At 31.5% G+C, this 24,172-nt stretch overlaps 1 protein-coding gene across 1 annotated transcript in view; it reads right to left on the reverse strand.

Annotated features, from left to right (window-relative positions):
- Positions 1-21,143, reverse strand: part of LOC118195813 (lysM and putative peptidoglycan-binding domain-containing protein 3) — a 35,106-nt gene extending 13,963 nt beyond the window's left edge. Inside the window, exon 1 of the mRNA XM_085821995.1 lies at positions 20,581-21,143. Coding sequence (XP_085678121.1) covers positions 20,581-20,973 — 393 coding nt within the window. The 5' untranslated portion in view covers positions 20,974-21,143. The remainder of the gene's footprint in view (positions 1-20,580) is intronic.
- Positions 21,144-24,172: the final 3,029 nt, after the last annotated feature.

Here is a 24,172-nt window from a genome sequence, read left to right on the forward strand (position 1 = left end):
TTTGTACAAAGTGTTGTGTGTTCCACATACAAATATTTTTCATATTCTGCCCAAAGTGTTTTCGCTTTTGTGTGCTTTTTCGCTGAGCAAAAGCTTCATTTTTTATCGTTCCCGATAATTTTTTTCCAATAAAGCAATTTATGTTATCTGTTTCTGAGAATCATTATCATATGAACTAAATATTCATGATCACTTCCATTCTCATTTTCTTCAATATATTCTACATCAATTGATGCATTAAAGAACCTTTGCAGCATTTCTTCCTAGTAAGATAAATTATGTGATATGTTTGCTGCTTTCTATATTATCACAATTCAACTATGTAATAATAATATGAATAGGCACGCTGGGTCTAAAAGACCTGAACCAAAATCAAGACTCCGAATCAAAGCCCCAGTAAAAAATATTCAGAAACATAAAGAGGTCGACCTCAGACACGACTACACTGGACTTTAACAATTTGAATAAAATAGCTGTGCTTTGAGAAACGTTTGTTTAATCGTGTATGCCCATCAGACCCAATGCGTGCTCTTGGTTTAAAAATTAAGCTAAAGAAATTAATGTCTTTACAAAAGATATCAGCAATAATTACTGATGGGGCTCCATCAATTGTGGGCTGAAATAATGGATTCATATCTCGTCGTCTATCATTACAAAAGAGATGAAATTTTCATGTTCTTCATGAATTATCATTGCATTATTCACCAGGAAGCATTATGAGCTAAAATATTATCCTCTGAGCATGTCATGAATTTAGTTATAAAAATAATCAACAAAATTCAAACAAATCTTTTGTCACACAGAATCTATAAATCAATTGTAGAAAAGGGCAATTCTTCAAAATCTGACCTTATTTTACACACAGACATAAGATGATTAAATAGAGGTAAAGCTCTTACTCAATTTTTTGAACATCTAGAAGTGATTAAAAAATATTTCATTTCCAAAGGTGAATGTTTCGAACAATAGGACAACCTTCTCTGGTTGACATTCTTGGCATTTTTAACTGATATTTGGGAAAAATTTAATATTTTAAGCCTTCAACTTCAGGGGAGAAATAAAAATATACTGGAAATGGTTTCTGCAATTAGGGGTTTCAAATCAAAATTAGGATTTTCGAAAGAAAATTTATCAGAAAGGTTTCTCGATCATTTTCCACGAATGAAAGAAGTCATTGGTGAAAATTCATTTGAGCCAAATTTATTTAATGGTCACATTCAGAAGCTTCTGGAACAATTCGAAAATAGATTCCAGCAATTTTCGATTATTGAGGCAGTGGCTCCATTTTTTGTAAACTCATTCAATCCTCAAATTAATATTTCTGAAGTTTTAAATTTCATGGAGAAAACTATTCAGGAAGAAGCATCTTCAATTGCAGATGAGATTTTAAATACAGACTGACACTGTATTAAATTTGTGCGGATTTAATGAAAATATTTGGAATCGAGCCGTAGATAAAAAAACATCCCCTTTTGAAAAAAAGGAGCTTACAAATTAAAATTCTGTTTCGGTTCAACATATTTATGTGAATCGTTTTCAACAATGAACACAATTAAATCTTTACTTAACGATAGGAATAAGATTGGGAATATCATCTCATACACCCGACTGAAAAATTAGTGGATAATATGACATGCCAAAAATTGCATTAAATGCAACTATTTTGAACTTTGTAATACCTTTTTAGTGTAGAATATAGTTTATGAAGCTCATAATTATAGTAAAATAAAGAAATATTAAGAATCATTATACTTTTTTACTGTTTGTGAGATGTGCCCAGATGGGAATAAGAACCCCAGACGGATGGGAAGGATCAACAATATATTCAGATTGTTGGTGAGCTTATAAAACAGAAGAGCCTGGAAAAGGCTGTTTTCAGCCATTTAACTGCGAATCACAAATTTAATTTTGTCAACCTAATAACGGGTGCTCACACCCAAAATGTGGATAGATTGTGGGCTCTGTTAAATGGCAAAACAAAAAGCAAAGGTATATGACTGGACATCATATAAAGTGGTATCTTTCAAAATTCATTTGGCAGAAATCCTCTGGGAAAGGTAAGCCTTTTGATGCCATATCAAAAGCAATCGCAAAAATTTGGCTGCTACAAACTATATGCGAGTAGTTTAAACTTGGCGATAATCTTGGCACCATTTTAATAACGAAGGCTGTGAAAATCAACACCAGAAATTCAATATAAAAGTGAGCATGTATAATAACAAAATTCTTTAATGACTATACACCACGAAGATGACATCCGTCCTAGTTCTTGCCATACGGAATTGAACGTCATTTCTGCGGAAATCAGTTACATTGGCATACAAGACCTGTTGTTCAGTACATATTATTTTCTTTTGTTACAAGATATTTTGAAAAGCACAGTATTACATATGAACACTCTTATAACATAAATCAATACTATATATTAGTGAAATTATATTGTATGTATACACATATATGCATTTGGCAGTGCATTAAATGAATGCTACATTTGGTATATAAATAAGTCAAATGTGATACATTTAAGTGATGACAATCAATGTGGAAGAAATACTTTTACACTACAGAAATATACAGACATTATGCAACATTGTTATTGGTATTTCATGTGTTAGGTTGGCATATTTACTATATTGGAATGAACACTTATATTACGAAAGTTAGATAACTGCATGAACAATGTATTACACCGGATGAGTATAAATATTTGTATATGTCAAGAAGTTGGTTCGATGGAACAAAGATTTTTATAACAAAAGGGTTAAATAACAACTACATTTATGTAAAACAAAAACTGAATTGAAACGTATATCAAATTCCTACAAACATAAAATTCACAAAATAACTATCATTTAATTAAAATATCACTAAACCATGTACACGTCGACTTATTTTTACCTAAAAAAACATCCCAGAATTGCACAAAAATGGCATTGCGCACACTCTTCACTATATCCATGTACACTGCTTTTTTGTCATAAATTAGAAAAATTTCAAGAAAATGCATGAAAATTTTGTGAATCTTTAAATCCGGTAAAAGGAACATATATGAAATTACCTCATCGCGAAAAAGTATATACCCTGTCCAAGGATGAACATTTCCACGTATAAAATAAATAAAATATCCAAAAACTTTTACCTCTAAATTATCTATTATATTATAAACGTCACCAATGAATTTATACGCAAACATTAAAAATAGTTACAAATACTTAGTGTCAAATATTTAAATTATTTCCATACACGTTTACTTCAACTGAAACTTATACCAAATTCCTACAAACATAAAATTCACAAAATAACTATCATTTAATTAAAATATCACTAAACCATGTACACGTCGACTTATTTTTACTTAAAAAAACATCCCAGAATTGCACAAAAATGGCATTGCGCACACTCTTCACTATATCCATGTACACTGCTTTTTTCTCATAAATTAGAAAAATTTCACGAAAATGCATGAAAATACTCAACATATACTACTCAAACATATTCCAAAATACTACAAATATATAACTCACAAAATCCCGATCATTATATTAAAATATAATTAAATTAAAAAACACTACTTAAAATATAAATAAGCACATACATTAAGTTAATAAAAATTAGATTACAATCCTAATTACTTTAAACTAAATCATTGCTAATAACAATTTTCCAATAATACCACATTAATTTATTTACTCCTTACAATTAGAACAATGCATAAAAATAATATCCTCAAATGATTAAAAATACTAACTTAACTAATCTTCTTCAGAATCTTCATTACGTGGCTGCAGTACTACTGCTAATTTCTAAATCCTAAATCCAGTAGTCAACTGGAAGTCTATTCACCAAGTAATAAGAAATTAATAAAATTTCACCTATACTCAAACTACTTTCAGCAAACCATGTACCCTTCCTTACACTCCTTTTCACAAAATGTCCATTTTCACCATATTTCTTGCACCGCCATTTAAACTTAACTGTAATATCCTTCCTTTCACACAATCTCAACTTATTATTATTATCAGATAAACGCATTAAAAAATTAGAATTCACTTTACATAGCGCCATGCAATCTGAAAATTAATCAACACTAATTCACACAACACACAATGAAGCTTTTCCAAATTAACTCCCTTTTCCGATTAAAGAACTGTAATTCGTCCATTAATGTCACGTTTCACACAACACAGAATATAGCTAAATACGAAATTTCCAGATTTCCCCCCTTTTCCGATTAAACAACTGTAATTCGTCCATTAATGTCACATGACATATCTTGTGATCTCTCATTTCCCTCACACAAAATAATGCGTAATTGGAACTGAGTGCTTCTCACATTATTACCAAAGTCCTAGGTAGTAACCTTTATCGCCTCCAAAATGTCGCCAAAGTACCAGTTACCATATTCCAAAGATCAGCCAAAATTTCTAAGGTAAACCAGCTGGCATACACGTTACACATGAGGAAATCCACGAAAACGCCCATGCAACGAGCCCGTTTACCGAGATTCGAACCCCGGAGTGAACTACCAGTGTTCGGCGACTTTACCGCTCGGCCGTTTGTAGGCCTTTATGAAATGGAAGGCGATAACTTTATTTAAAATGATTGTCAGAAATACCAAGATGTTTCGAAAAGTTAGATGCTTGTTAATATACTTGCAGAATGCCTAAAGAAAAAGAGCAAGAATGAAGCAGAATGCCTAAAGAAAAAATAATTTTTTGCCTAAAATTTAGTATTTGTACATTTTTTTATTTAAAACTTTTTAATCTTCTGATATTTGATTCTTGCGATTTCAAAAATAAAATAGTTGACTAAAATATGAATAACATTTTAAGAAACCAAATGTAGGATAAAATTGTATAAAGCAATGGGACAATGATAAAACTTTTTAAAGCAGTGTATGCAAGTCATCTTAAGTTAAAATGTTGGTTATAAATCTCTCTTATTTATATATATCTTTTCTGAACAGAACATTAAAAGGCATGTTAAGTGTGCTTTACTGTATTTTCTCTTTTAATATATGCAGTTTTCAAATGCATCGTAGTCTGGGTTTACAAAGCATTCTTCCGAAAGAAACGTAATTCAAATAAATAAAATCAAATTCTGGAAAATTTATATTAATAAATAACGTATTTTTCACCATATAAGACACACCCATTTTTAAAGGAGGCAAATCTAGAAAAAAAAGATTATGAACCAAATTCTGTAGTAAAATATTTTATATCAACTGTATAAAGTTAACAGCAGTTTAAGAAAAATTTTATGTCAACCATGTAACATACTAAGAGCTATCTTTAATCTCTTCATAAATCTATAGCACCACGATGGTGATCCGGTGAAATCCTGAATGCATTTCTCCACAGCAATGCGTTTGGCCTCATAGATTATCATTTTTGTTGAGACAGAAAGTCCATTTTGTCGGTGACGTGTGATCCACTCCTTTACTTCTACCTCTAACTCTGGCCACTTTGCAGTTGGTCCACGCAAGGTGTGCTTGCTTTTATCCAACTTTTGGAGCTGATCCTCCTGTTTCCTCCACTCTCTTATCATTTTCTCAGTTGGAGGTGGCCCAAAGTGTCTCTCCGCTGCTCTGTTTCCATGCTCCTTAGCAAATTTTATTACTTCCAGCTTGAAAACAACTTTATATGCCAGTCTCTTCTGCTTCGACATCTTGATGGGGTGGTATGAAATATGATATATTTCATTCAGATATACCATACTACATATATCACAGCTCACAGCTATCCGTGCCTCCGCTTGCTCCCGCACTGCGATTGGCTGAGCGAAGAGACGCGTGCCTTCACCCGCTCCCGCGCTGGCTTATGAGACTCTAAAAAGTGCACAAAGGCAGCGCGGGAGCGAGCGAAGGTACGCGCCTCTTCGCTCAGCCAATCGCAGAGCGGGGCTTCCTGGTCTCAGACGGCGCCAAGAGACGGTACTTTATGAATGTGTTTGAAATTGATATTGCTTTGCGTTTTTAGTTTTTTATTTGGAAAATTATTTACTTTTATTTCTCCGTGTTTTACTAAAATATTTCACAAAATCTGCATAAAAATTGTAGTCATTCCTCACGCAAAAATTTATAGAAAATTACGTTTTGATTCCACCATAACTTTGTACCATTACTCATTTGTATTACGTAGCAAGAAGAAGAATAGAACTAATAATTAGGCCCAGAGAAAAGATACGGTCATCAAAATTTTCTACTCATCGCATTATACAAATAAAAACGTACACAATTTATGTTCTAAATAAAATGCATTACGTTAGCCTATAGTTTAATAAACAACTAATTTTACATATTTTATCTTTTAATTACTTCAATTTATATTCTAATCAATAATCGTTTCTGAATGACGTTAACATGAATATTTTCCAACGACATTGACTTGAATTATTACTAAATTTATTTGAGATGAATTTGAATTTCAAAAATGTTTCTTTACATGGTAACTTTGAACGTTGATCACAACGAATTTATATGATAGAATATTAAATTAAGAATTTTCCTATACCATTCAGTTTTTACAAGTTCTGCATTTTTCTTTTTTTCTACCAAAATCTTAACTTTAATTCTGAGCTTCCTATTCATCGTTATTATAAATACTTTTTTTAGATAAAAATAAAATATTCCTTGCTACATTAAGACCCTCAAAGCCTTCCCCTCGTCGCTGAAGAGATTTGCAGAAAGAAAACTGTGTCATGAAGTAGAGTGCAATGATAAAAGATTGTCTAAAGTGAAAAGCCGGCACATAAATGAACTCCTTTCAGATAAACTATATTACTATCTAGATTTTTGAATGATTTTATTTATTAAAAATTCCTTTTCCATATTAAAAGTTTATAATGATGATTTTAAATCATGTACTGAAAAACGATAAATTACTTGAAATTTTTCTAAATTCGTACATACGCACAGAAAACTTCCAAAATATAATTTTTTCGCTTTCTTTTATTAATGCTTTAAGTATTTCTAACTTAAAATTAAGACTAAAACTATCGTGCGAATAAACGTAGAACTGAGAAGAATTTTGCCTAATTTAGTGCACTGAAAAAATCTAAAATTCAGTTTTAAGATGCTGTATTTTCAAAGTTAAAACTGTTTTTAAACATTTCCCTAAAGAAGCGTCTTTTTTTGTCATAAATTCTAGAAACACATTCTTGAACGGAAATATAGTTTCAGAATTAAATTAAAATGCCTTGAAATAAGTGTGTCTTGAATCGTGTTAGATAAAATTATATGACATTAAATAAGAAATGTTTTTTTTCTCTGTACAGTGTTAAAGCTGATGCTTTCCCATTTTTAAAGTTGTCGCTGCTACTCCTAGGCTCCAAGACATCCGTAAATAATTAGAGAAGAGGAATGTGTAGCTGACTTAGATAAATCTTAGAGTGAATGTCAGTTCGGGTTTATTTCGCTGTTATTCGTCAGTTCTTGTATTAGGCATAAATTTCAAGAGTTAGAAGGGAAAGGTTCAGCGTTACCTTCACAGGTAGTTTGCAGGGATTTGTTTTTGTCAATAAGATGAAAACAATCACGACGTGGATGAATCCAATTTAAAATTTAGAGGACTGCGTCCTCTGAATGCATTGAGGAAGGGTAAAGTTACAGGAATATTTTTTAATTTAAACAATCACGACGTGGACGAATCCAATTTAAAATTTAGAGGACTGCGTCCTCTGAATGCATTGAGGAAGGGTAAAGTTACAGGAATATTTTTTAATTTAAACAATCACGACGTGGATGAATCCAATTTAAAATTTAGAGGACTGCGTCCTCTGAACGCATTGAGGAAGGGTAAAGTTACAGGAATATTTTTTAATTTACGGAGCCTGCAGCTAAAACGATAATGGAAAAAATACGTAAGAATATAATACACTATCGATTTTTAGAGCAATTTTGAGCAGGCAAATTGCAGTAAATCTGTTTAGCGTCTGAAGAAGAAGGACTTATGCCAGTTCGCTCTTGAAATTGATAAATGTTTATTTAAAAATATATGCGAATTTAAAGTTTATTTTTTACAAATTTTAACTATTATATTGGCATGCTTCTCTTCTTATTAATTTGCTATATTGAAAATTCAAAAATATGATACTTGAAATCATGCTCTGTGTGGAAATTTACACATACATGCATATGTATATATATATAAAATCTTTGTTTTTGCAAAAAATGCAAGTTTTATCAGAATGCATTGAAAAATAAAAAAATAATTCTTAAATTATCCCAACAGTTCTGATCATATGATACTAAAGTCAAAATCATACAACACTTTTCAAAGGATCCTTGTCCTCATTATTTTTAAACACTTATAATTAAAACACATATACTACTTTAACGTATATATTTTGAACTTTATGTAAATTCTTTTATTTAATTTCGTTTCCTTACCTAGGATAGCTATAGCTTAAAATTTCAATTCAACAAGAAAAGCGATTTTTCCACTGTATAGCATGAATGGGAGTTAATTTTTCTTAAAAGGTCCTCCATGAAGGCATCCCTTCCCTTAGGTACATAGCCTTTGTGTGCATCAAATCCAATTAAGCGAACAATCAAGAATGAAAAAAAATTTTTGTTTAATCAGGTGATCTGTGGAGTAGGGGCTCCCTTTGTGGTCGAGAAGTAAACAGTTGTATACTGGTAGTTCGATCTAGGTTATTGCGCAGAAGAGCGGGTTGTTATTATATAGACCATTTTGTGGCTTTCTGCTTGTGTAATGTGAATACGACCTAGTTTCGCTGAGCAAGTCGTCCTCGAAAATATACCTTCCCTTAGGACAGCCGTCGTGTGCTTTGTCATATCCAGATACCCTGACCTGATAACCCACTAGTTACATTTTAAACCGAGGCGTCCAATGATGTTCTGAAAACTGAGTAATTAAAAAGATTTTTTAATACGTTTCATTTTGCATCTTTTAATTTCCTACACTTTTGTTCGTTTTGTAATTTGAAGCACCTCCATGTCTTTTTAAATCTAATAATGTGGTTAGAAACACAAAGAAAAATTTGAACCTTATGGACCCACACTGAATTTTCTGTCAGAATAAAAATACCAAATGGGAAAACTCGTATTCGGTGAAATATTGTACTAGCGTTGCAGAAACGACTCTGCAGAAGCAACTGAAATTGGCAAAGCAAATCAGAAATTTATTTCAAAATTTGACTCAGTCAAAAAAGTTCTTAACTGCATAATTCTTAACCTTCAGCTCTTAACTACACATTAGACAAATAATTTAATGGAATTCGATAAATATACCTCAAAAAGGGAGGACTCTCGAACGATGTACTTTTCTAGCTTTCTTTTTGAGTAAGTAAAGAAGAAACGAGAACTTTACTATGGAAATGATATATATAATGAATGGATATTTAATAATTGAAAATGCTCGATTGATTGAGCGAAAATTGCACACATGGAGTTCATGATTACCATGAATTTACTTGCAACGCTGAATGAGAATGATTACAAATAAAGTGAAATTCTTGATGTTTCCTGAACATTTTATAATATAAATAACATTGTACAGTTTTATATGCAGAACCTGAAGTACTGTTCTGTTACATAGAATTATTCTTGGTGGCAAGTATTGTATGATTATTTCCACCACACGTAAATTTCAATCTCATTGTGCATAAATTTATATCTGCAATTTTATTCAACATTTAATTTAAAAATTGGAAGGAGTATCTAAAGTATGGTCATCAGAATGCAACAGAATATTATAAATTTAGTTTCATGATAGAAATTTATTTCAAAAACCAAAATCTGCTTTTGGTATTTCATATTATTTTATCATAGCAACAATCAAAAATGTTTTGAAATGCTTTTAGAAATTTAACGCTTTTGGAATAAGATAGCTCAAATAATTTTTTATCCATTTTTAGTGTAGACTATTTCCAAAATTAATTAAAATCTTTATTCATCCACTTTTTAAAATTTTTCTGTTTTGAATGCGCACTCATCGTTCAGTGGATAATACTTTTAATGGATGAACAACAAGAGGTCATCCGAAACTCTAAAACGAACGACGTAAAAATTTTAAACTATGCCATTATACGAATGATTGACATTTTATCGTAAATTATTATTCAGTGATTTAAGAAAATAATAATTTTAATATGATTAAATTTGATTGAAATTGAACTAAAGATTTACATCTTCTGTATTACACACTTTTAGACAACAGATAGGAAATACAAAATATCAGAATTTTTCTTTAATGTGAAAGCTTAGAAAATCCTTCAAAAGGAAAAAAAAGGGGGACCAAAACGTTACAATTATTGCAACCTAATTTAGATGAAGGGACAACTTCTCCAGCAGCGCGGGAAATTTTATTACCCTCAGTCACAATGAAACAGACAGAATGGTTGTCCCAACGAGGAAGTCGTTGGGTTGTCCCTGCCTTTTCTTCTGTCCCCCCCCCTGCCCCCGCAGCATTCAAGCAATTTTGACTTGGCCCTGTATCCAAAAGGAAAGATGCAGACGATATATATCTTTGATTTTCGGAATCGTGAGAAAGTATCTGTCATTTCATTTGAAGATTTTTTTCAAGCTTTCATTCCTGTTTCAAGTTAGAATTACGTTTCAAGAATAAAACTACAGTTTGTTGCAACAATTTTTAGAAACAAAACAAAAAACTAAAAACAAAACAAACAAAAAAAAGACAGTAAAGATTTTTTAACACTGTATGATAAGTGAAACTCTTACGTTATTCCCTAAATTCTCTCAAAGGTTAATCTAACGAATAATGCTTAACAATTTAAAGAATAATGTCTAAGTCTTTTCACTAATATTCTTTTTAGTTCAAAAGGGGCTTTGTCCTTGGAGGCTATTGTTTTCGTTTTGCGATTTTGCGCTGGTTCACTATAAATGCCCGTTTCAATTTTCAAACTGTTGCCACCCAATGTTAGAATCCTGCATTATATTTGAAAAAATTAAATGATGAAAAATCTGCATAAATGTATGTATATTTCTCGCATTGTGATAAAACATTGGTACATACAGCCATCGAATTTTGAACGACGTAATCCTACTGCGTATATGGGTATGCGGAAGCCCAAATTTGAAATTTGGAATTTGTTTCGTGATCGATTTGATATTTTGGAAAACTTTAACGAATTTTTGAGTAGCAAACTAAACGATTTAAAGGCGAGCGTTGTACAATGTTGTTAAGCAATGTTGTACAGAAAAAACCTTTTTATCTCCATCACGCGGAACTGTGTATCGGAAATTCTAAAGATATGCTCAATTTAAAACAACTTTGCTCTTGAACTGAATTTTATTGTTTAAGTGCAAAGAACGTGATATTTAATAAATAAAGGTAACACACAAAATGTTAAAAAAAGTCCCTTTGGACGTAATTTAAAATCTGAAACTTTTCAGATTTTTCTTTTATTCTGCAAATGTAAATAACTTGGATAAATAAAAAAAATCATTTTGTGTAGTTTCATTTTAGCCCAAAGGGCATTAGCCCAGAAAGGATATTAATTTCGTTTTGGCATTTTGCGTCCATTCACTTTCTGTGTTGATTCACTTTTCTGGAAGCCCTAATTTGGAGTTTGGTTTACTATTTATTTCATATTTTGTCAGACATTAAAGAATTTTTGATTAACAAACTCAATAATTTCAAAGCGAGAAATGACAACATTGTAAGGGATTAAAAAATAATAATAATAATAATAATAATATTTATAAACAAATAAATAATTATTTATAAGTATTTAATAATATATATTATTAAATAATTATTAATAATATATATATTTTATAATTTATTATTTAAATATTTTATTATTATTATTATTACTGTTTTATCAGTAATGTTCACAATTTTGAAATTCTAAGTTCCATAACCGACAAAATAATTCAAGCTTATGATATTTGTTATTCTTCTACAAAATCGCTTATGCTATGCGCTTTTGAATTGTAATTCCACACCTGCATTGTTAGATATCGTTTTCAAGTCCCTAATGAAAGAAGTGCTTTTAATCTTATATAAATCCGTGAATTCCATTATATAATCAACGCATTCATCTTTGATGTATTCCTAGAGAATATACGCATTGATTGCAGATAACTGAAGTGAGTTCTAATTTGTTCATTTTTTTCATGTATATATGATATGATAAATTATGTTTCTTTTTCCTAGTACATTGATCTCAGTAAACAGTAGATCGTTTATTTTCATAAAAGGAAAAAAAAAATTCTTTAAAATAACTATATTTTCAAACGAGGAAAACTCAAAATTGATTGCAATCAAAAGACATAATATTTCAGTAGTTTGTTTTCCTTTACTTCGAGAATAAGAGTTTCTGCAGAGCAACTTTCTTCATGCCTTGCTTAGAATAGAATAGCAGAGTTTGGACACTATGATAGTTAGTTTAATTAATAAGGTATTTTCCCCCTCCTTTACGTAATCCATCGCGATGTAATTAGATGCATACTCGACGCGTATTCGAGAGCTCCAGGGTTCGAATCCCGGCAAAGGGCAATGTACATTTTTCACGGCTGCACCATCAAAAGCCATAATGACTCAAAGTCCGTAGAAGAACAGGTTAGCTCACTTGAGTACCAATGATTATGCTATAAAAATTTAATAATATTTGTGACATAAAAAAATTAATTTTACAGTCACGTTCAAATTTACATTAAACTTAAATCAATGCAAAAGTCTATAAGAGCCAATATAGAGCAAGAACTCACTTCCGTTTGTTTACGCAAGTGAGGTAACCTACGATTCTTCTTAAGAGACTAAAACTATCTGCCTATGAACAAGGATGCTTTCGTGAAGACTTCTGAAAGCAAAATATCTCGTATTCACGCTACAGAAAAGGAAACCATTAAAACTCCCATGCAGTCCACCCGTTCACTAGGATTTCAACCTAGGTCAAACTACCAGTTCAGCAACATTACCGCTAGGTCGATACTATGAAATTGAAGAATTCTTAAAGCATACGAAAAATTTACTGCATTTTTCTACTTCTTCACAATCAAATTGAAATATTTTCCTCTTTTGATCTTGTTTTTGTTATAAATACATATTTTTTAACTAAAGATTTGTCCATAACATGTTGAAATGAATGATAATTTGGAATTAATTGTTTCTCTTTAATGCATAGCCAATAGATTGCAATTTTCTTGATCTAATTTAATCCTATCAAAAATTCTGTTCTAGTAACGCTTACAAAAGGCACTAGTAGTATGTTTTTTTAAGTCTTGAATAACTTCTGAAACATCCATAAACAGTATTATTGGGTTTGATTGCTTTTTTAATTAACTATAATGAAAGAATATAAACTTTCCCGAGTTTGCAGCGCACCTGATATAGCATACGAGGGCTATTACCCTAAGGCAAAGGACACATACGAGGAGGATTTTTCAAGGGCAACTAGCTCATGTTCGCATTGCTCATGGAAAAAAAAAAAATACAAAACGACTAAGTAGCCACCTCATTCTCTGGGATTTTAACGCCGGCTTAACACAATTACAGTACTCTTATTCACTCTGCCAGTGGTTGGCCCTTTTACTAAGGCTGAGAATTTTAATTTAAATTTTAATTTAGTATTGTAAAACATTTACAAATGAAATTGATGCTTTCAAGGAAAAGTTTAATTCAATCTATTAATACCGAGAAGAAGATAAAACTGAAAGCATATTGATCAAATATCAGGTCTGTCTTCTAAATTGGGCATTAAAAATCATTTAAAAATCATTCAATTTAAAATTCCCAAACCGAAATTGCGGTAACACCATTAATTTCTTTCGACATATTTCATCCTCTGAAAATTTCGCTCTCTGTTTGAAAACAAAATAATGATCCTGTTAACAGCTGTACGAAAAATGAGAAGCTCTTTTTTTTTCTTCTTCTCATTCACTGCTTTATGACAGTGTTTAAGCAACACATTTTACAATACACTATAATAAAATATGTATAACATTTTTTTACGCATACGTATTAAACGACTACGTTTTCATACTGTTTAGATAATCACTAGATGTCTGTGTTTGTAGACAGATTTGATAAAATTAAATGGAAATGCACGGAAAAGCTATTTACCTTGAGGTAGACATCTTTATAGAGAGACTTTGTAGGGAAAATTGCTGGTATTCACGTCACAACTGCGGTTTTAATGAGAAGAAAAAATAAATAAAATCTGAAAACGTTTTCAGATTTTACGGTTTAATTTTAAGGTTTTGTGTGTTACTTTCATTTATTAAATATCATTTTCTTCGCACTTAAACCATAGAATTCAATTCAACAGCAATATCGAAAAATAATTTTAAAATGAGCGTATCATTAGAATAATAATCCCCCCCCCCAGTACAATATTGTCATTGCTCACTTTGAAATCGTTGAGTTTGTTTATCAACAATTCCTTACAGTGTTCCAAAATATGAAATCGATAATAAAACAAATTCCAAATTAGGGCTTCCAGATGACCATATTTGGTGGAAGATTACGTTATTCAAAATCTGATGTCTCTAAGTACCATTGTTTTATCACAATGCGAGAAACATACATACATTTATGAAGATTCTTCATTATTTAATTTCTTTAAATATAATACAGGGCTGTAATATTTGATGGCAACAGTTTGAAAAGTGAATCAACGCAGAAAGTGAATCGACGCAAAATGCCAAAACGAAATTAATAGCCCTTCTGGGCTAACGCCCTTTGGAATAATAAAATATTTTTATTTGGATTTAAATTGCTTATTATTTGTAAGATTGCTGTTATGAAAATTAGTCCATTTTCCCAAACATATACAAAACAATAAGCTATTTAAATATATGTTTATTATACTATAGATTACTGCGGGAGATGAATTCAGTTATCGCCTTTAAAATATGTAGTGAAAGATCCATAAGTAGCTGGTATTGGTATAATAATAACAATAATTTTAATAATAAACGAAGTTAAGGAAAAGTTGTATAGAAAAGAATGATAATATTTATTTTATTACTCGTTTACTTCTATATTTAATAAAAATCCCTCTGCTCATTACTGTGCTTACTCAATAAAGTTCAGAACCTCTAACATATGATAGCATACGTCGAGGCGTTGCAACCATGGCCGGCGCTAGGCATTTTGTTGATCGGCGTAACTCTTGAAGGTTTTAAATTTTGCTTTCCGGTGCATTACTAAATTAAAAAACATTTTCAGCTTCTAAATGCCTCTGCCTTGTGTATTACCTAAAGTCCAAAATTTTCGCCATCCCTAAATTTTGCTGCTCAGTGTTTTTCTAAATTCTAAAAATTTTTCCGCCTTTTTATTCTACCACTCCTGCTGTGACGTCAGTCCTGGTTTCAACGAGTATCAGTTTAAAGCTTACGATTATTTAAAATTCTTGTAACATGTTTATGATTCTAGTATTTTCGAAAATAAAGATGTTTCTATGTTTATAACGTTAATATCAGTCTTATGCTGTCAAAAGTCTGTGATTAAAACATCTCTTGTATATTTAAATTTTCAATACTATACCGATATGCTTCTATTAAAACAAATCTTCATTAAATTTTAAGGTATGTTAAAACATTAACATTTTAAAAATTTATTTTAATGATTCTGTTCAACTTATTGTGTTGCGGATATTCGATTCTAATTAAAAAATAGGAAGGTTGATCTTTACAATATGGTAACTGGTAGTTTGGCGACATTTTGGAGGCGATAAAGGTTACTACCTGGGACTTTGGTAATAATGTGAGCAGTACTCAGTTCCGATTACGCATTATTTTGTGTGAGGGAAATGAGAGATCATGGGATATGTCATGTGATATTAATGGACGAATTATGGTTCTTTAATCGGAAACGGGGGGGGAAATCGGGAAAAAATGTGGAAATTTTGTATTTAGCTTTATTCTGTGTTGTGTGAAACAGTGTTGTTTAATTTTTGGATCCCATGGCCCTAACTAAAGTGAATTCGAAATGGGTATTTAGGCATTGTGATAAAGAGAAGTTTGCTTTTTATTTAGCGGAGGAAGTATGGAGGAAAAATTCGCAGAAAAAATCTTTCAATAATTTTATTGAATGAATTAGAAAAGTGTATCCGCCACGTAATCAAGATTCTGAAGAAGATTAGGTAAGTTAGTATTTTTAATTATTTGAGGATATTATTTTTATGCATTGTTCTAAATGTAAGGTGGAAAGGAATTTGGTATTATTGGGAAAATTGTTATTAGCAATGATTTATTTTAAAGTAATTAGGATTGTAAGGTAATTTTTATTAATTTGATGTATGTGCTCATTTATATTTTAAGTAGTGTTTTTGAATTTAATTATATTGTAATGAAATGATAGTTATTTTGTGAATTTTATGTTTGTAGGAATTTGGTATACGTTTAAGTTGAAATAAACGTGCATGGAAATAATTTAAATATTTGATACTAAGTATTTGTAATGCTTGCGGTATGAATTCGTTGGTGACGTGTATAATGTAATAGATGATATAGAGGTAAAAGTTTTTAGATATTTTATTTATTTTATATGTGGAAATGTTCATATTTGTAAAGGGTAAATACTTTTTCACGATCAGGTAATTTCACATATGTTCTTTTTACCGGGTTTAAAGATTGAGAAAATTGTCATGTATTTTTGTGAAATTTTTGTAATTTATGAGAAAAAAGCAGCGTACATGGATATAGTGAAGAGTGTGCGCAATGCCATTTTGTGCAATTCTGGGATTTTTTTTAAGTAAAAATAAGTCGATGTGTACATGGTTTAGTGATATTTTAATTAAATGATAGTTATTTTGCGAATTTTATGTTTGTAGGAATTTGGTATACGTTTAAGTTGAAATAAACGTGCATGGAAATAATTTAAATATTTGATACTAAGTATTTGTAATGCTTGCGGTATGAATTCGTTGGTGACGTGTATAATGTATAGATGATTTAGAGGTAAAAGTTTTTGGATATTTTATTTATTTTGTATGTGGAAATGTTCATATTTGTAAATGGTAAATACTTTTTCGCGATCAGGTAATTTCATACTTTATCGGTTCTTTTTACCGGGTTTAAAGATTGAGAAAATTGTCATGTATTTTCGTGAAATTTTTCTAATTTATGAGAAAAAAGCAGTGTACATGGATATAGTGAAGAGTGTGCGCAATGCCATTTTTGTGCAATTCTGGGATTTTTTTTAAGTAAAAATAAGTCGCCGTGTACACGGTTTATGTGTATGTGTTATTTTGAAAAACGCGTAAGGAGTATGGTATTGTGCACTTTTTCCCAATTTTGCAGTGAATATTTGTCATGATTAAGCAGTTTTGTTTGATAAAATTTCTAGCATAAGTGTAATTCGGCTACTAGATTGTTGGAAGAAGTGTTCAGTAGATAAAAAGAAAAGAAACATGTCTTTACTTCGTGAAGACAAAATGGCGGCAGGGAAAAAAAAATAGAGGGTTGCTGTAGGAGAGTTGGTTGCCAAATTTTCGCCAAAAAATCGCCAAGTTACCATAATCTAAAGATCAACCAATAGGAACTTTCATTAAATACTCTGGATTTATATATTAGCTTCAAACTGTCAAACCAGATTTTAGTTGAAGAGCGGTTATTATTCAATTATTTTTATTCTCCATTTCAGATATTAGATGAAGAAATAAATTCCATTTTTACTTTCAGTACGTGTTGAAAGTATTTCTTCTGTCTTGGCTAATTCGATAGCAGTATTAAAAATTCGAACAAAACATAGATGTTTGGCGACTCAACAGTTATGTGCAGCAACCCCAAAATAACAAGCTAAATTTCAGAAAAGCGAAACCCTTCCCAGAAGGGAGCCTATTAGTGCAATCACTCCCGTCGAAATTGCTGGGGGAAAGAAATCCTAACGTGAGCGTATACTTGCTTGCTGGCCGCTTAGAGCAATATTTTGGTTGGACGTATATATGCTTGCTGGGCGCTTAGAAGAGGATTTTGGTTGGATGTATATATGCTTGCTGGCCGCTTAGAGCACAATTTTGGTTGAACGTATATATACGGCTCGGCCACTTGGAGGGTTAAAATATACTATAAAGAAAACTATTTGAAAAAAAATAAACGATGCACCTTTGATTTACATTACGCAATTCGAATGAGTAAATAGAAATTTTTAAAACAGTTATTTGAAAAAAACTATGCAACATAAACAATTAAAACAAATTTGAAAAAGAAAAAAAATGATTAAAATTAATAAAAATTATAATTAAAAATATAAGATAAACAACATTATTTGAAAGAAGGAACGACAGAGTCTTTTTTTTTTCTCTCACGCACTATGTAAAAATGGAAATGAAAATAGGTTGCCACATATTAAGAAGTTCACCAAGTGAACTAACTTTGCCGCAAACTGAATAAAAAGTGCCAACATAAATTGTTGAATTTCTCCGTAAATTTCGCACCAAATATTACAAAATTTAGTGTTTAGGCATAATTTGAATCGTAGAATCAAAATATGTAAAAAAATTGGTATGTTATTTCAGAAAAATCCGATTTTGTGTAAAAATACCTATGTTAGAATAGCGCTATACATAAATCTAATACAACATATCCTAAGTCACGCTTTCGAGACATGAAGGATGCAATTTGAATTTCGTGAATCAGCCCAGTTGAACGGGAGATATAGAACTGTCCCCCCCCCCCAACCTTTTTTTTTTTTTTTTTTTTTTGAGCAGTGTTTTTCTTAACCTACACACTGCAAGTCCTAACAAAATATCCCATATTTCAAAAATTACCTCAATCATGACAACCGATTATGTCATAGTAGGGTTCCCAGAACATTCAACTATTCAGGTTACCATAAATAAAACAACTTCGCGATAAACAAAACAACAAACTGGCTATAAATGAAACAACAACTTCGCGACAATACAAGGGGTACCCTTCAGTCTACCCTAATCCTATTCTAATAATTAAAATTGTTTACCATAAAAAAAAATCCCTCAAACTGCATGGCAGACAGATAACAGAAAAGTATCTTATTTTATTGCACTATTTGTCATTACTTTAATAACTTATTCAAACTGTCATTTATATTTAAATTTTCATTATTTGATTAATTTAATCATTATTTTATTTCTTTATTTTTGTTACTCTTTCCTGACGACCTTCCTCTGAGGGCTCTAGCGCTCCTAATTTTAGAAATTAAACCCTGGGTGCTTATGTCATTCTTGTCAAATGGCATAGGAAAAACAGACAAAACTAAAATAAACATATTTCAATAGTCAATCATATAGAACTTAAAAATCTCCTTTCGATAACAATGCTTCATACACCGTGACCAGTGAAAACAATTACGTTCACAAGGAGAAATAAATCTGATTCCACCTGCATAACATAACAATTCAGAACTTATCTGTGTATTTGCTCTGCAAGCTTTCCTTCAAATAACCAATCTAGATCTTTGTATATAAATAAGTTGCCACTTTAAATAAAACCTTATTTTCAGCATAAGTATCCCTTTCAGAAATATTACAGGAATCATACTGTCTTCTCCCCTTTTCAATTCACAGAATGACTACAATTATTCTGCAATATCCCCACTCTTCTTATAAATCACATTAATTCCACCTATATAGATATGCTCAACCATAGTACTGCATTCATACTTTCCCATTGTATTCATAAACTTTAGACCCTAAGTATGACTTCTACGTCATTAAAAAGAAAAGGAGACGATAGTTATAATTCTGGAAAATCTCAAAATCAAATAAAACCAAAACATATTTAACAGAACACTATATGAATATAAAAAAAAAAATTTATTTTTTTATTTCTGTTTGATTACTTTCCTTAACAGAATGGCTGACAGATTTGCAGTTTGCTTAAATTCATTTTTAAATTCTGAAACTAATTCAAAAAAAAAGTTATCACACTTTTAGTCAACACCCTATGACACTTTCAACTACTTTCACATATAAACAAAATTCTTTCTTGTATCAGCATATCACAGATTCCTCATCTAAAAATCAAAATCCAGAGATATTTGGAAGTTTTGTCAAATCTAGTTCTATTAACTTTTTGAATTAAAAACATCCCCCCCCATACTTCATTTACTGAAATGTATTTCTGTTGACACAAATTATGTAAAAATTAAATAAATAATGATTTTCCATTTACTGAAATTAAACATATATTACCGAAAAAAATTGCGGTAAAATCCTAGTAATCCTAGTACTGCTCTGGGTACGTGTGTAACGTATACTAGGATTAAACTAACAATTCTCACTATATGCCAAATTTTACTTATTTCTTAATTAATTTAGATTGTTTAAATCCCAACCAGTATCACAACAATTACTATTACCATTAAAAGTCGAATATAGTGAATAAAGTGAATGACACAATTCTGAATTTGCTAATTATATATCACAATAATTAAAAATATTCATGAAAAGACTATCACCAAAAGTTAGCCTACACAGCAATTTTTGTTCAACAAAATCTGAAGAAAAATGCAGCATTTAAATTAAATTTAAATCGTTAATTTATTTAAATTAAATTAACAATTAAAATTTATTTAAATTAACGATTAAAGCATTCTTTTAAAAAGCAAATCTTGTTAAATATTATTCAAACCATAAAAAATTATTAAATAAATTTTGTTTACTAACTGCACATTGGTACTTGACAGATATGCTTTGTAATGTATCTCCTTCTTCAATCTTTAGATTTAACAAATCACAGTGTTGGAACGGGTCAACAACATCCTTACTTCCTGATACCGCACCGTTGGCATTTAAATTGTCACCTTTCTTTATTTTCCTTAAATTTGACATAGAAGTTTCACTTTCAGAACTGCGATGCCGTTTAATATGTCTAATATCATGAAGTGTAATTTCTTCATCTGAGCAACTATCGGTTTCAGCAGAAATCAAAGGCTTCTTCTCAATGTAACTTTTCCGAGATTTTCGTTTACTTGATGGAAAACGTCTTAAATTTTTTAAAGACGCATGACGACGTCGTTTATTGTCTATGCCAAATTTCTCAAGAAGTACACTATTCATTATGAAACATATTGTTTAAATTAAGACCATACTCTAAAACTGTATCGAAAAAAGGTTTCCGTGATGAAAGAGATGAAAACATAACTAAAAATCGCATAACAATCTTCGGTGACAATCTAATCACTTCTACTAGCAGTTTCGATAACTTGCATTTGCGCCGTGGTGCAACAGCTGATGCCACACATTGTCAGTATTTTTAGCTTTCTCTGATGCTCACGCTTTCTGCGTGGATTTTGTTCACACATACTTTCGTGAGACAGGATGGAGACGAGAATTAATCATGATAGGAAAATATAGTAGAGACAACAATTAGGACACAAAACATAGTCAGTTCAGTAACTAAACTCATACTAAAGTTTAAATGCATTTTAGGGCTGAACTATATTTCTTTTGGACTGTACCACAATCTCTAACAAAAATATCTCAAACAGAAAAGGTCAGTCTTTCAACACGTCAATAAAAACTGGTCACATTCCAAGACAGAATTTTATTTCACTAACAGGATGTTCTTATTTATATCGAAAATTAACCTAAATTTCTCATTTGACTACATTTGCAAAAATAATCCTTTCAGCGCGTAAAACTTTCTTGGAAAATAAAGAACGAATTCCGCAGCACTACAAATGTCTCAAAATATAGTTTACTATCATCTAAAAAACGAATCCATATTCATCTATTTGATACGGAAATGTTTTGTTATCCCACACATCCGACTATCGCGTAACTACAAATTGTACAAAAGATCAAACACAGGAATTTGTTTTATTTTGATGGGTGTAATAAGTACCTCACTCAAAATGCCTTTCTTTATGTTCAGGTGTCTTTAGAATGATAACCTTCAACTTCTCAGTGTTTCTTAAACTATGTTTTCATTTACTGATATATAAGCTTACTAGAGACTAATAACAAAAATCACAGTAATATTAATAAATATCCAGGGTTTTAATTTCAAAGATTTAAATATAGACAATTTTTCTTTAGCTACAGGAGTGCAAATGACGAAGGAGAAGCCTATGCTTAAGCTATAGCAATCCAGGACTTAGAAGAGAAGGGCTAGCTCATAGAGCTTTTCCCCCTGAAGCAGAAAGTGAGAAGTGATGACGTACCCATGATGACACTGAGCGCGCCAATATAATCCACAGCTTGGAAATTAGCGTTTTTGAACCAGCGTTTAAAATGAGCTGTGTGTGAAAGATAGCTATAATTTGGAAGAGACAATGTTATTGCTTTATGCATTTTAGACTGAACCATTAAAAAATTTAATAATGCTTACTCAATTTTAAAATAATAGATAAAATGTGCTACTCTTTTAACATAAAGTTCCGTGGTTTATTTTTATTTTTATTTGCATACTTTTTTATTTAATGCACGTTTATTTCTAATTATTTCTTTAATTGCATGCTAACTGAGAGAATTTTTATACTGCTTCTAAGATAACTATAATAGCATCTATTTAAATTTACTCAAAAAACAACTTTGCATTGACATATATGGCAACATTTCTGCTAACCTACGTTTGATTTTTTGTCTAATTGTAAATTTTACATTGTTATAATTCTCTTAATAGATATTTTTTAAATAATTTTCTAATTTATACTTATATCTATATTACAATTAAATAAATGTATATAAGATTGTTACCTTAATTTTGACAAAATAGCTTTATTCAGAGTACACTCGGTCACAAAAGTATTCGAACACCGGTACCCTATCAGAAAATGACAAGATGGCGCTTTTTTTTCCCTCTTTCTCTCTGTGTGTCGTGTTATTCCATCCTAGGTTTTCTTCCCCCCCATCTTGGAAAAAACTGGAAAAAATTGGTTACGATCTCTTTTTGAATGGGGAGATGCCATTTTGAGAAAAAGCTGACAACCCTATCTTGGAGAATGAACATGACCGCTCTACACACCCTTTCTCTCTCTCTCTCTCTTTGAATTGGGAAGCCATTTTGGGAAAAAGCAGACGACCCTATCTTGGAGAATGGAAATGAACGCCTCTCCCTCTCTCTTTGAAATGGAAAGCCATTTTGGGACCCTCTATTCTTGGGGAGGGAAAAAACTGAAGTCTGCACTTCGCTGTCTCTGAATGCGGAAAGCCATTTTGGGAAAAGCAGACCCTCTTCTTCTGATCTTGGAGAACTGGAAATGAACGCTCTACACGATCTTTCTTTGAATTCAGACGGTATTTTGGGACCTTCTAATGTTGGAAAACTGAAATGGACGCTCTACGCTTTCTCTCTCTTTCTTTCTCTCTTTCTCTGAAATGGGTAGTCATTTGAAAACTCCCTAACTTTGGAAAAAACAGAAATGAACGCTCTACACCATCTCTCTTTGAAAATGGGGGGTGTCATTTTAAGACCTCCCTCCCCTAAACTTGAAAAAAAACTGAAATGAACGCTCTACACTTTCTCTCTTTGGACATGGGTAGCCCTTTGGGGACCCTCTCCTCTTGGTATATAAAAAAAAGAAGTGAAGTGAAGGCTCTACACAATCTCTCTTGGAATGGGATCCATATTTCGGGAAACGTGGATCACCTCATGCTGGAAAACTGAAGTGAACCACCAAGATTGGACTCTATATAATATTTTTTTTAATTGACATCATGACCCTCCTCCAATTTGTTATTAAAATTTTTTTTGTTTTGGTTTTTATCCCATTTCCGATGTGATTTCAGAAATGCAATTCCATAACAGTTCAATTTCATTCGAGGTTAAATGATCTAAACAGTCTTTGACCCACCCATCCGTATGATTATTTTCTTCTCCTTCCTGTTGCACCAAATTTTGTAAGTCCATATAATCATTCCATACGTGAAGGGCTGGATCCTCACAAGGCTGTCTTGAAACACTTGGAGTCTCTTTGGGATGAGTGGAGGGATCTAGGATGTCTGGACCCGGCTGCGATTCTACCTCCATGATTTCTGGACCCGTTGGAACTTGTTTACCCGGCTGAAATTCTACCTCTACGATTTCTGGACCCGTTGGAACTTGTTTACCCGGCTGTGATTCTGCCTCCATGATTTCTGGACCTGTTGGAACTTGTGGACCCGGCTGACATTCCACCTCTACGATGTCGGGACTTTTCGAAGCTTGTGGACCCGTCTGACATTCTACCTCTACGATGTCGGGACAGGTTAGAGAAGAAGAAGAAGAGGATACTGGAAGAGGTTCTGTCTGTGAGGAGTCCAAAAGAGGTTGCCT

The sequence above is a fragment of the Stegodyphus dumicola genome, chromosome 8 (assembly GCF_044657685.1).
Source record: "Stegodyphus dumicola isolate Sdum_Otavi_A_Nest chromosome 8, ASM4465768v1".
Classification (NCBI taxonomy): Eukaryota; Metazoa; Arthropoda; class Arachnida; order Araneae; family Eresidae; genus Stegodyphus; species Stegodyphus dumicola.